The sequence below is a fragment of the Sphaeramia orbicularis genome, chromosome 9 (genome assembly GCF_902148855.1).
Source record: "Sphaeramia orbicularis chromosome 9, fSphaOr1.1, whole genome shotgun sequence".
Taxonomy (NCBI): Eukaryota; Metazoa; Chordata; class Actinopteri; order Kurtiformes; family Apogonidae; genus Sphaeramia; species Sphaeramia orbicularis.
This window is the reverse complement of record NC_043965.1, coordinates 15541377-15558983: the sequence shown is the minus strand read 5'-3', so window position 1 is coordinate 15558983 and position 17607 is coordinate 15541377. Positions and strand designations below refer to the sequence as shown.

The following is a 17607-nucleotide window of genomic DNA, read 5'->3' as shown; positions in this document are numbered from 1 at the left end:
GTCCTCCACCAGCAGGCCCGCACTCCGCCTGTCTTTTTTTTTTTTTTTTTTTTTTGGGGGGGGGGGGGTGCTTTCGTATGCATGTGCGTGCCTGGCCGTGGCCGATCCAAATAGATTCGCCTCACGTCACCTTCCTACCCACTCACCATCAGCACCAACCCACCTACCCTTCCACTCACCCACCCCATCCACCATCACCACCCCCTGCAAATAAAACATTCATTAGAGCGCAGCCCTGCACTGCAAGAAATGTCTGTGTGAATAAACCAGTAGGTCTCAAATATTCTCCGGTTTTGTGTGAAATAACTTATTCCTCATTATATTCTGCGTTTGTCTGCGGGATTTTCTGCGCAGGTCTATAGATATTAGATTAAAGCGCGTAGGAAATGACCAAATAAGACCTCTATCGTTGTTGTTTTTTTTTTTGTTTTTTTTTGCTTTGATTAATCTGAAAATTCCACTTTAATATTGAAGATGAATATTTTTTGCAGCGTGATACAGACCTATAAAACATTCATCTCTGGATTCTCTCTCTCTCTCTCTCTCTCTCTCTCTCTCTCTCTCTCTCTCTCTCTCTCTCTCTCTCTCTCTCTCTCTTTGCTCAGAACGCACCTCTCTGCCCCGCCCTCCCTCTCTACCTCCCCGTGGTAAACGCACACTGACGCGCACCAGTGCGGCCGACATCCGTGCGCATCCACACACTTTTTTCTTTTTTTTTCCGTGTTACTTGGGGAAATATACAACGGGACAAGTAATCGGACTGGATATGTGTTCAAAAGATGGATCCAATACTGATTTTTCGCCTGTGTCGTTGATTCTCCACTTCTGCGTAACACTTTGAGCTCTCCTTTCGGAGCTCTTTTACGCGTCCTATATTTTTTTGGGGAGGTGTCGACTGGTGTTGAATCTTCTGTTTCCCAATTTGGATGTTTATTGCTGACTATTTTTTGTTTTGTTGTTTTTTTGTTTTTTTTTTTAATTCCTTCGTCCAAATGACTGAGCTCGGGTGCAGCCGGAGACGTGGCTCTCCACTCGGGAAGACCTACGGCTAAAGTTTGAAGGGTGCAGGGCTTTGCTTTAGGCTGTCCGTCTCCCACCGTGCACTGGATTTGCAATTACCCAGAAATTGCAAAATAAAACAGAGGATATCCTATCTGTCTCCTGCATACGCTGGGATTCATTCGACTTGGATCTAAACATCTAAACAGCACCCCCCCCAGTCTAAAATCATGAAGACCGTTATTATTGATGGTGAGTACACGTTTTGTAAAGTTTTTTAAAAATATATATATATGTAAAGCAGACTGGAGGATCCGCCTGGGTTACTGCGCACTGATTCCATCTACTTGGGTTGGTGTCAGTGCTCTGTGGAGAACAAAGATAAATCAGATGTCCTAATTGGAGTTTACTCAGCAGGCTCCTTTGTGGTTTTGCGTTAATTGGTGCGTAATAAAAGATCATATGCGCAAAAAAAAAAAAAAAAAGAAGAAAAAAAGAAAAACCATCAAATCTATTCAATCCAAATGATTTGGGTTTAGGGCGGACTCATAAATAATCTGTGTTGTGGATGTTGCGGCTGTAAACGACCTTGACTCAGTGGTTCTTAATTGAGCCATAATTCAGATCAGATTTTTGTGGACGACCGGATCTTTTCTTTTTCTCTCTTAGTGTTTATGTGTGTGTTTATATGTGTGTGTGTGTGTGTGTGAGTTGGAGTGTAGAAGTGAGAGGCCATGTAGTGTTTGTGTTGGTCAGTATGCTCTGCGTGATATCGCAAGTTAACCCGGGTATGCGCTCCAGCCAGTCTGGACGCGTTTTTTTTGATGAAGTCTGCAGATGGTCCGCTTGGCGGCCCAATAATACCGCTTTACTCCCCAGCTCCTTGGCTTATAATTGGTGTTTTTGTGGCATCGTCCCACTCAGGGTGCCCGCCAAAGTGACAGGAAATTGGGCCCTTGTAGCTTACACCGACTGGACTTGGCACAATTCTAATGAGGACGAGCAATGCGCTTCCCAGTCCCGCCGGAAATGGCTAAGAATTTAATTTCTTGGCAGGACTGTGCCATAGGCTGCGTGAGTGTGTATGTGTGTGTGTGTGCGTGTGCGTGCGTAATGGCACGGGCGTGTGCACGGCTGGGAAGGAAGGAAGAAGAGGAGGTGGGAAGAGAGGTGGGGGAGGCGCACCTGGCGTCAGTGCGCGTATTCTCGCACGGCTGACTGTTTTCTGTAAACATGTTTAATGCAGCACACAGACAGAAGCACCGACATGGCGTGTGATGTCTGATAAGCAGCACCGCAACGAAGATAGTGCATCTATGGAACATGTCATTTGTTCCACTAAGAGCTCGTGGAAACCCTGCCACACCCGTGCACGCACTGACACAAGCTCATATGTTGTGTTTCCAGAAACGTTACAGTGAATTAGTTTAATTTCCTGGAGAATTACTCCCCCCTCAAAAAAAAACAAACAAACAAAGAAAAAAAACAACTCTAGCCCACAGGTGTCAAACATGTGGCCCGGGGGCCAAATCCGGCCCTCCAAAGGGTCCAGTCCGGCCCTGGGGATGAATTTGTGAAATGCAAAAATTACACTAAGATATTAATCTTTTTAGTTCAGGTTCCACATTCAGACTAATTCAATCTCAAGTGGGCAGGACCAGTCAAATACTATCATAATAACATATAAGTCACAGGTGTTAAACATGCGGCCCGGGGGCCAAATCCGGCGCGCCAAAGGGTCCAGTCCGGCCCTTGGGATGAATTTGTGAAATGCAAAAATTACACTAAGATATTAACAATCCTTTAAGTTCAGGTTCCACATTCAGACTAATTCAATCTCAAGTGGGCAGGATGTAGTCCAGGGTGTACCCCGCCTTCGCCCCTATGTAGCTGGGATAGGCTCCAAGCGAACCCCGTGACCCTAGTGAGGATAAAGCGGGTTCAGGAAATGAATGAATGAATGAATATTAATCTTTTTAGTTCAGGTTCCACATTCAGACCAATTCAGTCTCAAGTGGGCAGGACCAGACAAATACTTTCTTAATAACATATAAGTCACAGGTGTCAAACATGCAACCCGGGGGCCAAAACCGGCCCGCCAGAGTTTCCAATCCGGTCCTTGGGATGAATTTGCAAAGTGCAAGTTACGGCTTCGAGCTCAAAAATAATATCATAATAGCCTATAAATAATGACAACACCAGTTTTTTTTCTTTGATTTAGAGCAAAAAACATAAAATTTTGAAAATATTTACATTAAGAAACTATTCTTTAACAATAAAATGTGAATAACCTGAACAAATATGAACAACCTGAAATGTCTTAAGTGCAATTTTTACAATATTTTGCCTGTTACTAAATGTGTTGTTGCCCTTGGGATGAATTTGTAAAATGCAAAAATGACACTAGGATATTAATCTTTTTAGTTCAGGTTCCACATTCAGACTAATTCAATGTCAAGTGAGGACCAGTCAAATACTATCATAATAACATATAAGTCACAGGTGTCAAACATGTGGCCCGGGGGCCAAATCCGGCCCTCCAAAGGGTCCAGTCTGGCCCTTGGGATGAATTTGTGAAATGCAAAAATTACACTAAGATATTAACCTTTTTGGGCGACACGGCGGTGCAGTGGTTAGCACTGGTGCCTCACAGCAAGAAGGTCCTGGGTTCGATTCCAACACCAGTCGACGGGGGGTGGGACCTTTCTGTGTGGAGTTTGCACGTTCTCTCCGGGTACTCCGGCTTCCTCCCACCATCCAAAGACATGCACTGATAGGTTAATTGGTTAATCTAAATTGCCCATAGGTGTGAACGTGAGAGTGATTGTTTGTCTCTATATGTCAGCCCTGCGATGAACTGGCGACTTGTCCAGGGTGTACCCCGCCTTCGCCCCTATGTAGCTGGGATAGGCTCCAAGTGACCCCCGTGACCCTAGTGAGGATAAAGCGGGTTCAGAAAATGAATGAATGAATATTAATCTTTTTAGTTCAGGTTCCACATTCAGACTAATTCAATCTCAAGTGGGCAGGGCCAGTCAAATACCATCCTAATAACATATAAGTCACAGGTGTCAAACATGTGGCCCCGGGGCCAAATCCGGACCGCCAGAGGGTCCAATCCGGCCCGGGAGATGAATTTGTGAAATGCAAAGAATTACACTAAAGATATTAACAATCAGTGGTGTCAAAGTCATTTTAATTCATTTTCCACATACAGATACATACTGTCTAATTAGATTTCAAGTGGGTCAGAACCAGTGAAATATTATCATAATAACCTATAAATAATGACAACCCCAAATTTTCTCTTTGTTTTTTTGGTGTAAAAAAGTTAAATTACGTGAAAATGTTTACATTACCAACCTATACTTTTACAAAAATGTGAATAACCTGAACAAATATGAACAAATGGAAATGTCTTAAGAAAAGTAAATGCAATTTTACCAATATTCTGCCTGTTACTAAATGTTTTGTGCGATTGTAACGCACATGTGTAAATGATAAACTGATAAAAACGAGGCATAATATTGTTAAAATTGCACTTGTTTTTCTTAAGACAATTCAAGTTGTTCAATAGTTGTTATTCAGTTTTTTAAGAAAACTTTGTAGATGGAAACCTGATCATGATATAATTTTCCTTTTTTCGCTGTTATTTTACTGGTTCGGCCCACTTTAGCTCACATTGGGCTGAATGTGGCCCCTGAACTAAAATGAGTTTGACACCCCTGCTATAAATAATAACAACTCCAAATTTTTGTCCTTGTAAATGTAAATATTTTCATGTATTTACACTAAAACAAAGAATAATTTCGCCAAAAAAATGTAAACAACCTGAACAAATACTAACAACCTGAAATTTCTTAAGAGAAGTAAATGTAATTTTAACAAGATTCTGTCTGTTATTAAATATTTTGTGTATTTGTAGACCCACTGTGATCTGTAAGTTATAATGTTCATGTGTAAATGATAAACACAGCCAAAATATTGTTCAAATTGCAATTATTTTTCTGAAGAAATCTCAGGTTGTTCATGTTATTCACATTTTAAAGGAAACTATATAGATGTCAACACTTTCATAATGTAATTTTCCTTTTTTCCACTGTTATTTTTTTACTGGTCCGGCCCACTTCAGGTCATATTGCGATGAAAGTGGCCCCTGAACTAAAATGAGTTTAGACTATACTACAAACACTGCACTGCAAATGTCAATAATGTTGTTCAAATTACACTTATTTTTTCAGTTTGTTCATGTTATTCACCTCTCCTGAAAAGATACTTTGTAGATGTAAACCTTTTCATAATATAAATTTACTTTTTTTGCTCTAAAACATAGAGAAAAGTTTGGAGTTGACATTATTTATATATTATTATGTTATTATTTGACTGGTTCGGCCCACTTCAGATCAAATTTAATTGAATGAATATTTAATTGAATATTTTGAATCACTTGCAATCTTGTATAAATCTAGAAATGTATTGAATTCCAAGGCCTTGCATTTAATCTATTACTCATTGATTGTTCCCTATATAACTTACTGTGTGGAATTGTGGGGATCCACCCTCAAAACCACCATAAATTCAATAATAAAACTGCAAAAACGAGCTATACGTATTATCAATAAGGCTGATTATTATACACACACGGAGCCACTTTTTCTAAATTCTTATGTGATGAAATTTTATGATCTCTTTTATTATAAAATAATGCAAATTATGTTCAGAGCAAAATCAAAAATGCTCCCTGACCCAATACAGAGGTTCTTTTCAGTTCAGGACATTCCATATAATCTCAGAGGTGTTTGCAAATTTACTGTACAAAAAGCTAAAAAAGGTATGAAAAGGAGATGTGTGTCCATTATTGGAGTAAAATTTTGGAATGATGCCAACATAAAATTAAAAACATGTAATTCTTTTTTGGTTTTTAAGAAAATGGTTTGTAAAGCTATTTTTGAAGCTTATAAATGCGATTAATTATCTGTTGTTGTTGTTTCTTTGGAGGTTGGTAGCCTAAAAAGTTGTAATATAGGATAGGCTTTGATAAGCAGTCTGCTTCTGCCTATACCTTTTCAGTCATTATTCAACACATGATTCTTGATTTTGTGATTCTGTGTTTTTTTTTTCTTTCTTTTGCATGAAATGTCAATACTGTGTACAATATTTGGTGTTGTCATGACTGAATAAACTACTACTACTACTACTACTACTACTAATGTGACCCCTGAACTAAAATGATTTTGACACCCCTGCTTTAGCCCTAACCTTAAAACAAGTCTCTACCTGTAATGGAGATGTACATTTGGTTCTATAAGGAGCTGAGGCCCCATAAGTGAGTGTGTAAACAGATTTATATCCTCATAAAGTAAGAAATACATGACCACACACATACATATATATACATAGCCAGACAGAGAGCGAGCGAGCGCTTATGCAACATGCTTTACACCCTGCCTCTTCCTGTTCATTACTTTGCTAAAACTGCAGGATTATGGTAAGAAAGCTGCAGATTATTGTGAGACTTCAGACTAACTTTGCATTTCACCACGAGGAAAATCAAAGAGGCACATCTACTTGTGCATTCTCTTTGATATGTCACAGAGTGATGCAAATTCAAGTGCACACCCCCCCCCCCCCCAACCCCCTTCATTGACACAGAATGGCTCTGGGTTCCTCAAACCCTACAGGCAGGTTTTCATCATCCAATTGCCGCCGTGATTTAACACCCGAGCACTTGATTCACCTATGTCTGTGTGTGTATGTGTGTGTGTTTTGTGCTGCAGTTTTAATTGGTATCCATCTCTCAGACTCCTGATTTGGCAGAGAAAATATGGCCTGTCGTGTCTTGTGTTTAAAGTGTCAGAGTGAGGAGGGACTTTAATTTACTCTTTTTCACCCAGTCAGCATATGATCAAATGCCTCTGTGGGAAAGCCGTTGCTCCAGGGTGCCATTGCTCCCTGTCTACTGCCAAGCAAAGCCAATAAAGCCCAAATGAATGGATAAAACCATTATGGTGGAACTGAAAAGCTTCTCTTCAGGAGTTAAACCACGACACAAAGAGTGCATTTTTTTTTTTTTTTTTTTTTTTTTTTTCAATTAGTTAACTTTGTTATTGTTTTTGGCGATGCCTTGCCAGAAACTCTGCCCTATTTTCAGAAATAGGCCACACAATGCAGCATCTGAGGTGGCAAGATAATTGTTTAGAAAGTATCAAGACATAAGGAGAAGGAAAAAAAAAAAAAAAAAAAAAAAAAAAAAACTGCACGGAGAAGAATAACAATACCTGATTTGCATAGCGGCATTAGGCAGGATCAAACATCATGCCATGAACTGACAGTGAGACGTAGCATCTTCTACATGCTGAAAGGGAATGTGAAATTGATCCATCTTTGTGTTTGTATGGGAGTATACAGTATGAGCACACCGGGGAGGGTTGGGAGGGATAATGTGTGCGTGGGAGAGCTCTATGAGTATGGGGCTGTCTGAGGAAAAAAAAAAAAAAAAAGACAAAGAAATGGAGAGACAGAAAAAGACACAGGAGAAAACACAAAGAATCTATGGGAAAATCATTAATAACAATAACGGTAAAAGGTTATGTGACGTAGGCTGCATGTGTTCGGACCATGTGGACAGTTTAACAGTCTTTCGTAACGCATCATTATTAGTCGTCTGCCTGGACACTGCAGTAAAGTGGAATTAAATGAAGGACAAGTTCAGATTTTCTTGACCTTTTTACTAGAATATGAAGCTGTATGCTCCTGAACATGCGATAAATGACATTTGGAGGATGGACTATAGACCGTTTAACCCGTAAAGACCCAAACAGCCACCGAAAACCAACGCCATCCACTGATCTAAAATGCTTCGTAACTTCTGATCCACTAATCCTATCAATACATGTAAATATTTAGTGTAAAATGCAGTTTGTCATCTTTTCATGGCCATCAGATATGAGCCATTTGGACGTTCAGAGGCTCCGTAGTTACCGTGGAAACAGTCATCTTCTACAACATTTATTCACCAGTAAAACCCGTGGAGTTGGATCAAATGACAGTGGACGTTTAATGATATATTTTGATGAAAAAGTCACATTCTCTGTTTCTGATATAATAACCCTCAACTTTAACCTGAGCTTTTATGAACATCTACACCACGGGTGTCAAACTCACTTTAGTTCAGGGGCCACATTCAGGTAAATTGGGTCTGCAGTGGGCCGAACCAGTAAAATAACAACATAATAATGAATAAATAATGTCAACTCCAAAATTTTCTCTATGTTTTAGAGTGAAAAAAGTCAGGACCAAAAGACATGTGCATGATTTACGTTGATATCTCCACATTCTCTCCAACAAGGTTGAACACTGGACATATATTTAGCTGTAATTTTAGGAGTTATGAAAAATCGAATTATATTTTTCCAGCAATGTTCCCTCCATGTTCTTGAAGAAGTGGTTGACTGTTGGGTTCTCCAGATATTGATCCATTCCTCCTCTGAGACACATATTCCTAGTTCTTTTTCCCATTTCTGTTTCACATCCAAAGTGTTCCAACCTCTCTTCCCCATTAAATGTGTTTTTTTTTTTTTTTAAATAGAATTATGCATTTTAAAACATTTCCCTGTGATCTCCATAAACTGTAAATGCTATACTTGGGTCTGAATTCTTCATTAATTCAACTCCACAGGTTCGTCTTCAACCTTATTTCTGAGTAATGACACCAGAAAGGTCATTTTGAGCGCTGGCCCTTTAAATGCAAATGAGCCACTTCAGGCCCCGCCCCCTCCAGGTTGTTGGCTGTGCTGCTCTGTCCCGTTCAACCAACAACTAAACATTTTAGGTAATCGGCTTGAAGTTTGGATATATTTTCAATTTTTCCTACAACCGCTGCTGCTGATAAACAGTTACGTCGTACTCGGAGAAATGTTGGTCAGAAGTCATGACCTTATATGTGCAAATGTTGTGATGTAACTAGTTATAAAACATAACAAATTAAGCAGGATTTGAAACGTGTTGTAGAAATCCACTCGATTTTTGCCTAAATGAATATAATGATAGCTTTGCAGCACCTGGAGGGTTCAAATTCAAACTTTTGGAACTATTAGGGTCCAAATACACAAATAAATGAACCAAAGACTAATAAAAGTGGGTTTAGAAAAATATGAGCCCTTTAATAAGTGGATTAGGGTTAAAGAAAAGCTAATAAGGCTAGGTTTGATTTAAAAATATGATTCAAAAATGACTCCCAATTAGGGATGTAACGATTACCGATATAGCGATAAACCGTGGTAAAATTGCAGACGGTCAGTATTATCGTTTAAATTCTAATTATCATGATAACCGTGTTTGATTACTGCACTTTTCCAGAGAAAAAGCCCATGTAAAGATCTGCTTTTATGTCAAATATTTGAGTATAGTTTTAATTTATTACAATTTTAATTTTATATACCTAATATTTGGAACCAATATTCACCTTTAAAGTCTTTGAAAAGGGTCGTTAAGCATCTTTGTGTTATTTATGCAATGAAGTATATACATTTTTCAAATCAGATTTTATATATTTTTTGTGTGTTTTCTGTCCTTTTATGTTGATATAGTAGGTTAATGTGAAAAAAAAAAAGACAGATGATATAGATGAAGTTGTGCTGAAAAAAAAGATACCAAACATGGGTATAGTAAACATTTCTCTATATAGTATATAAAGGCAAACTCAAAAGGACTGAAAAATGGCCAAAATAGGCTCAGACCACTAAAGGTTAATATTTGAATGTTTCTGCCACAGAAAGTACATTGTGCCAATTATTATTATTTTATTTTTATTTTAAATACAACTGGGTTAAATTACCTCAGTGTGTGTCCTTGAGTGCCAAGAAAGGCGCCTATAAATGAAATGTATTATTATTATTATTATTATTATTATTAGTACTTTTTGAGCATTTTGAGCACAATCTCAATAATACCGCAATAATAATGATAACCGTGATAATTTTGGTCACAATAACCGTGATATGAAATTTCCACATCGTTACATCCCTACTCCCAATGCATGCAGGGATATTTAGAATGTAAGCCCCCTTTTATGTATTTGGCTGAAGCCGTTCAATCTGAGCAGACTTTCCTATATCTGTCATGTTTAACCCTTTCATGGATGAATTATGAGAACCTTAGTCAATATTTTTTTCTTGGGTGGTTTTATTCCTCTTTAGGCATAAAAAAAAACAATGCAATTGAATTTTTTTTTTTTTTTTTTTTTTTTTTTTATGAACCTATGTTTTGTGGAGTTACAAAAATGTCCACTCAGCTGGACACCATGTGTTTCATTTTTGACGCAAAGAAACATGTATTTAACCCTTTCATGCATAGTGGTCACTACAGCGGACAGTTCTTCTCCAGCTGTTCTCTTGTATATTCATGGGTTTTTGTTGTTTTAGTTCCATATCAGCCAACACAGTGGACACTCATGCATCATCCCATACACTGACATTCATACTATTACTGTAACTTTGGTTACAGTAATGATAAACCTGATCTGCACTAACATGTTTGAGTGTAAATCAATTATTATTTGTAAGACATAATTTTTTTTTTGCATATTATCTCCATGAAGTGAGTAATAACTAGCATTAGCATATGCTAAAATGTGAGAAGACATCAGATTAGCAGGATTAAAATGTTTTTATTTCATTGTTTTTATCTCACTTTGTGATATTGGGTTTTAAACACATGTTTCTTTACTTCAAAAATTAAATGCATGGATATTTTTGTAACTACATGAAAAAAAAAAACTCAAGCACAATTTTTTTTCATGCCTAAGCAGGAATAAAAACACTCAAGAAAAAAAATCTTGACAAAGGTTTGCATAATTCATGCATGAAAGTGTTAAAATTCATCATCAGAAAGTGATATACTGTGTGAAAACTATGAAACAAAAACATTTTTAATGCCGCTAATCTGATGTTTTCTCACATTTTATCCTACTCAAATGCTAGTTATTACTCATTTCATGGAGATAATATCCTCCTGAGACCCAGGAAATTGACAATTTTAGTTTTTTTACACTAAAAAAATATCTTGATTAGAAACTGCATAATGCAAGTTTTTTCAGATACATTTTTAAAATATTTTTTATCCATTGATTGATTTTTTTTTAAATGGAATGTCCTTTGCAATGCACATCATTGCAGTTAAACTGTCAAACTTTTGTCCCCTATAGAGGACACATTGACAAACAAAAAAACAACTTTTTTTTTTTCAGAAAACGGTTAATTACAGTCTCATAACAATTAGAACTTGATTTCCACTCAAACATGTTACTACAGATCAGGTTTATCAAGAGCAGCAAAGTTACAGTAATGGTGTGAATGTCAGTGTATTATGGGATGGTGCATAAGTGTCCACTGTGTTGGCTGATATGGAACTAAAACGACAAAATCCATGAATATACAAGAGAACAGCTGGAGAAGAACTGTCCACTGTAGTGACCACTATGCATGAAAGGGTTAATGGTTTTCTTCCAGTATATTTTGACTTTGTAATCTAAGTGATGTTTGTTATGTTAGTCGTGTGTCCAGGACAACAGATGGAAATTAGCTTCTCTGCTAAATCTGGTGCATGCATCTTATTTTTTGTAACTAATGCCAAAACACTGTCCTGGAACTAAATACAGGGTGGGGAAGCAAAATTTACAATATTTTGAGGCAGGGATTGAAAGACAGTGTATGACCAATTAGTTTATTGAAAGTCATGAGAATTTATTTGCCACAAGAAAATTGACAGAATAGAAAATGTTTTTATTCTATGTGTCCTCCTCCTTTCTCAATAACTGCCTTCACACGCTTCCTGAAACTGGCGCAAGTGTTCCTCAAATATTCGGGTGATTCTTCTTTAATAGTATCTTCCAGACCTTCTCGTAATAGTTTTGCTCATAGTCATTCTCTTCTTTCCATTCTAAACAGTCTTTATGGACACTCCAACTATTTTTGAAATCTCCTTTGGTGTGACGAGTGCATTCAGCCAATCACACACTCTTTGACGTTTGCTTTCCTGATTACTCATATGGGCAAAAGTTTCTGAAAAGGTATGGATAATAGTGTTAGGTATGATTATGACATCAATATATGTTTGGTTTCAAAACAATTGACGTAGTGCCTGCTGAGAAAAAACAACTAAATGTTCATTGTAAATTTTGCTTCCCCACCCTGTAAAGTGGATCAGACTAGTAAAATACTATCATAATAACCTATAAATAATGAAAACTGCAAATTTTCCTCTTCGTTTTAGTGTAAAAAAGAAGTAAAATTATATTTTTAAAAAATGTGCATTTACAGACTATCCTTTAACAAAAAATATGAATAACCTGAACAAATATGAACAATCTGAAAAGTCTGAAATTCTGCCTGTTACTAAATCTGTAAGTTGTGATTCACTCATATGGGCAAAAGTTTCTGAAAAGGTATGGATAATAGTGTTAGGTATGATTATGACATCAATATATGTTTGGTTTCAAAACAATTGACGTAGTGCCTGCTGAGAAAAAACAAGTAAACGTTCATTGTAAATTTTGCTTCCCCACCCTGTAAATAAATACAAATACAAAATTTAAACTAATTCCCATCGTCTTCCTGTCTGAATTAAAGAGCTTTGACTGTTTGAACCTCAAAACCAAAATCCACTCTGTGGTTCCTGAATCACCCAAACGTCATCCTGCCTATTGGAAAAAAAAAAACATAGAAAATGTACTGATGAACTGCACTGACATCATATAAGTCCATAGTTTACAGAAATATACAATGGCAACCTCCTACTGTGGTGAGTGGGTTGTAATTTCTTTCTATAACGTGACCATAACTTTTGCTGACTCCATTATTAAGGAATGTTGTTTACATCCTCGTAAGTTATGGTTTGTTGTTTGGTTTTTCTTTTCTTTTTTTTTTTTTCTTGTCAATGAACCAAGGTCAGCACAAGGATGCCGCTATAAGCACAGCTCTTCTCCGAGGAGGTGTTTTTTTTTTTTCTTCCGTCGTCGTGCTACAAAACAACCACAGTATATCTGTAGAAGTTAAGGCTGTTGATCAATACAGCTGTCTCATTGATTACTCTGCCACCTGCTGAGATTTCTAGCTTTCATTTGGAACCTTTCAGCCTGAATTTCAACACGCTTCCCGGTCTCCCTGGTCTCATTTTCTCGCTTCTTCTGAATCTTTAACAATCGAGGCTGGCGCTCTGAGCGATACCTTACAGCTATGAAGAATATTAAGACTCATTATACCTGTGTTTGAGGTCTGCACAGATGCAACCGGAGACTTTGAGTTGTAATGTTGCAGTTCTTTCTGGTTGCCAATAGAGGTCAATAATAGTCACAGATTGGTTATTGTTCCCTTTGTGCTGAAGATTTCAGGGTCAATAACAATAGAGATGGCAACATGTGTTTAAGCTGCGGCACGTGTGTTATGCGGAGACTGTCACACTGACGGAGAAAAGGGGGGGGGGGTAGAGTAGAATAGAGTAATGTGCTGTTTGCTTTGTTGGATCAGACAATGAAGTTAGTGGAAATTATGAAGTGGAGGACGTAGACAATGCACACACACAACATTCACCTCTGCTGTGTACATGTGTTCCATCTAAACCAGGGGTGGGCAATTAACAATGTTGACTTTGACAATTATTAAGGGCTGAATCAATGCACTTGCAGCTCTGCTCAATATACAGTATATCTCTATAAAACCAGTAAATGAAACAATATAATGACACAATGAAAATGTGGGGCACAGAATACAACTATTTAATGAATATTCACACAAACATTTCTGAAAATGTGCAAAATGTCCGTGTTAACTTTACATTAAAAACCATAAATGCAGCTTTGTTTGTTTGCATATCTAAGTTCCTTTTCTGACTTCAGTGAAGAAATACAGGGTGACACAAAAAAACGGGAACTTTTTAACAATCCAATAAAACCAAGAGTGATGGAAGAAAAAGATTTTATTCATAGTAACTGGAACCTTAAAACATGCCATTTAAGAAACAATGATGGAATTTTCATTTTTTAAAAATTACTTCCTGTAGATGGCGTCCTCCTGTACGAATGCATTCTTGAAATCTGCTGTTGAGACTCCTCATTGACCGCTGCAACATCTCAGCTGGGATACTGTGAATTTCATCCTGAATTCTCTGTTTGAACTCATCCAGAGTTCTTGGTCGAGTCGTGTACACTTTACTCTTGAGATAGCCCCACAAGAAAAAAATCACAAACGGACAAATCTGGTGATCTAGGGGGCCGGGGAATGTTACCGAATCTTGAGATCACACGGTTACCGAACAATTCTCGCACAGCCGCCAATGGTTACTAAAATGGGGGTGTGTTTACTGTCTCACAGTGCTGCCACTTGCTCATGTCTGCCAATACGCACTTCAAAAATTCCCATTTTTTTGGGTCACCCTGTAATTTAAAAAAAATGAAAATTCCATCATTGTTTCTTAAATGGCATGTTTTAAGGTTTCAATTACTATGAATAAAATATTTTTCTTCCATCACTCTTGGTTTTATTGGATTGTTAAAAAGTTCCCGTTTTTTTGTGTCACCCTGTACTTAGAAGTTCATGTCAAGTTAAAATCTTTGCATTCTTAACCAAACGTTCTTTCTTTTTTTAGCGTTAGCTGACATCTTAATGGGCTGAAACTGACCGACAAACTGATAAGCTTTATTATAACCGTAAGCTTTATGCTGAGTACGGAAAGTATGTGCGAAAAAAAAAAAACGGTAATTTAGCAGATCCTACAAAATAAAAGCTGTGCCGTTGCATTGGTTGCATCTATTCTCTTTCAATAAGGTCTAGAAGAGGAAAAGCTAAACATTGTTTATACACTTCGTGAAAAAAGCATGTCATATTCCTGAATGATTTTATTTATTGATTTATTATTCATTTATGGAGTAGAACTAAATACTTTCTGCAGAGAAATTCAATAAAATAAATGGATCTGAAGACTAGCAATTCCAGCCGTGACAGCGATGAAGCCTAGTTTGGGCTGTGGCGCCCCCTACTGTCGACACCGCAAATCCCACCGTGGAAAAGGGTATTTAACCGACAATTAATAATTTAATCAAGCAAATTCTTACAGACAATTAATAGATAGTCGATTAACTGTTTACGTCCCTAATATCTATCTATCTATCTATCTATCTATCTATCTATCTATCTATCTATCTATCTATCTATCTATCTATCTATCTATCTATCTATCTATCTATCTATCTAAAAAAACATGCCCCCCCCTGGTTTTTGGACAAATCGCACCGTCCATCCATCCATCCATCCATCTATAAAAACATGCCCCCCCCCCGGTTTTTGGACAAATCGCACCGTCCGTCCGTCCGTCCGTCCGTCCATCCATCCATCCATCCATCCATCCATCTATCTATCTATCTATCTATCTATCTATCTATCTATCTATCTATCTATCTATCTATCTATCTATCTATCTATCTATCTATCTATCTATCTATCTATCTATCTATCTATCTGTGTAAAAGGCTTAGGGCAGATGTAGCTTTGTTGTTTTTGCAGGGTTGAAATGTCCACATATTTATCTCTCATTTTCTTTTCTTCAAACCCCACAAGAAAATCCAGGAAATACGCACACAGCCTTAAAAGACACACAAAAAACAGAACTAAATGGATTCTAAATGTTAGAGTCTTTCCTTAGTGTGACCCCTGATCCCATCACAAGAAGCAGCACAAACAGCCAGGAACATCCGACATGTGTAGAACCAAACCTGATATAAAACATAAGAAAATAAATGCAGTAAGTCTAATATTGTCTGAAAAAAGACTTAAAATCACTCTAAGTACTACCTCTTTGGTTTATAGATGTTTTATTTATTTATTTATTTATTTATTTATTTTACTGTTGTGTGTACTTCACATATATGCAAATTGTATCTTAATACAGACTGTGAAATGCATATGTGTGATTTTTATCACTTTACTACACCAACAAACCTACAGGTGGCCTTAGACTTTTGCACAGTTTTGGGCTTTTTGATCCCATCACAAGAAGCAGCACAAACAGTTAGGAACATCTGACATGTGTTGAATCAAACCTGGTATAAAACATAAGAAAATAAATGCAGTAAGTCTAATATTGTCTGAAAAAAGACTTAAAGTCACTCTAAATACTACCTTTTTGGTTTATAGATTATTTTTGTTTTTACTGCTGTACATATTTCACATATATGCAAACTGTATCTTCATATAAATTGTTAATATATCTTGTATGTATCTTAATATAAAATTCACTGCCTGTGAAATACATATATGTGATTTTTATAACTTTACCAAACCAACAAACCTAAAGGTGGCCTTAGCCTTTTGCACAGTTCTGTACAGTTTTTGGCTTTTTGACCTAGTGTAGTACCCATTATTGGCTTTTTTAAGCGTTAAAGTTTTATAATTCTGCTTTGTGGGATCTCTCTTAATACATCACTTGATAATATAAAATGTCTTTGGTGAAACAAAAAGAAATCGGTCTTACATAATGGTTATTTTTTGTGTAATACGTGGTAGTTTAAGCTGTCATATATAATATAAAAGCTGATTAAATAGCTTTAATCGTCTATTTCCTACACTCCAGTGAATAGCACAATTCTGACTATTTTATTAAATATGCTTGCTTTACGTGACTGTTATGATATTAAAACTAATTTGTATTATTGTGTTTAGTGTTTTACTTTCCTATAAAGTCAAATGGCATTTTCAGTCTCTACTCATGGAGTTGCACTAGACCAGGGGTGTCGAACTCATTTTAGTTCAGGGGCCACATTCAGCCCAGTTTGACCTCAAGTGGGTCGGACCAGTAAAATAATAACAGTGTCAATTTATTGGAGGACAATGCAAACATTTGAAAAAGTTACCACTTACCGCTTATAAAGGTGGATGCTCAGATTTCTGTATTTTTTATTTATTTATTTTTTCTCTTTTTTTGTAAACATAATAATGTTTGTGTTTGTAGTCAACAGGTTGCATGGATCTGATAGTGCACTGTTTGTTGTTTGTTGTATGTTTGTTAAAAATGATAAAAATTTAAATAAAAACATTGTGGCAAAAAAATAATAATAGTGAAAAAAGTAAAATTATATAATGATCAGATTTACATCTATAAAGTTTCCTTAAAAATCTGAATAACATGAAGAACTTGAATTGTCTTAAGAAAACAAGTGCAATTTTAACAATATTTACCTCCGCCAAGGAGGTTATGTTTTTGCCAGGGTTTGTTTGTTTGTTTGTCTGTCCGTTAGTGTGCAACATAACTCGAAAAGTTATGGACAGATTTTGATGAAATTTTCAGGGTTTGTTGGAAATGGGATAAGGAAGAAATGATTAAATTTTGGTGGTGATCGGGGGTGGGGGGGCCCATGGGGGGGGTGCAGACCAGAAAATTTCATCAAGATCTGTCCATAACTTTTTGAGTTATGTTGCACACTAACGGACAGACAAACAAACAGACAGACAAACAAACCCTGGCAAAAACATAACCTCCTTGGCGTGGGGGGGCCCACGGGGGGGGCCACTGATCAGCCTTGGTGGAGGTCTGCGCTCTCCGAGTGCTTCTAGTCTGCCT

General features: G+C 37.1%; 1 protein-coding gene across 1 annotated transcript in view; it reads left to right on the top strand.

Moving 5' to 3' along the window:
- The first annotated feature begins 978 nt into the window (after nt 1-978).
- The window catches only part of rtn4r (reticulon 4 receptor), a 130557-nt gene continuing 113928 nt past the window's right edge, over nt 979-17607 (top strand). The window contains exon 1 of the mRNA XM_030143751.1: nt 979-1251. Coding sequence (XP_029999611.1) covers nt 1230-1251 — 22 coding nt within the window. The 5' untranslated portion in view covers nt 979-1229. The remainder of the gene's footprint in view (nt 1252-17607) is intronic.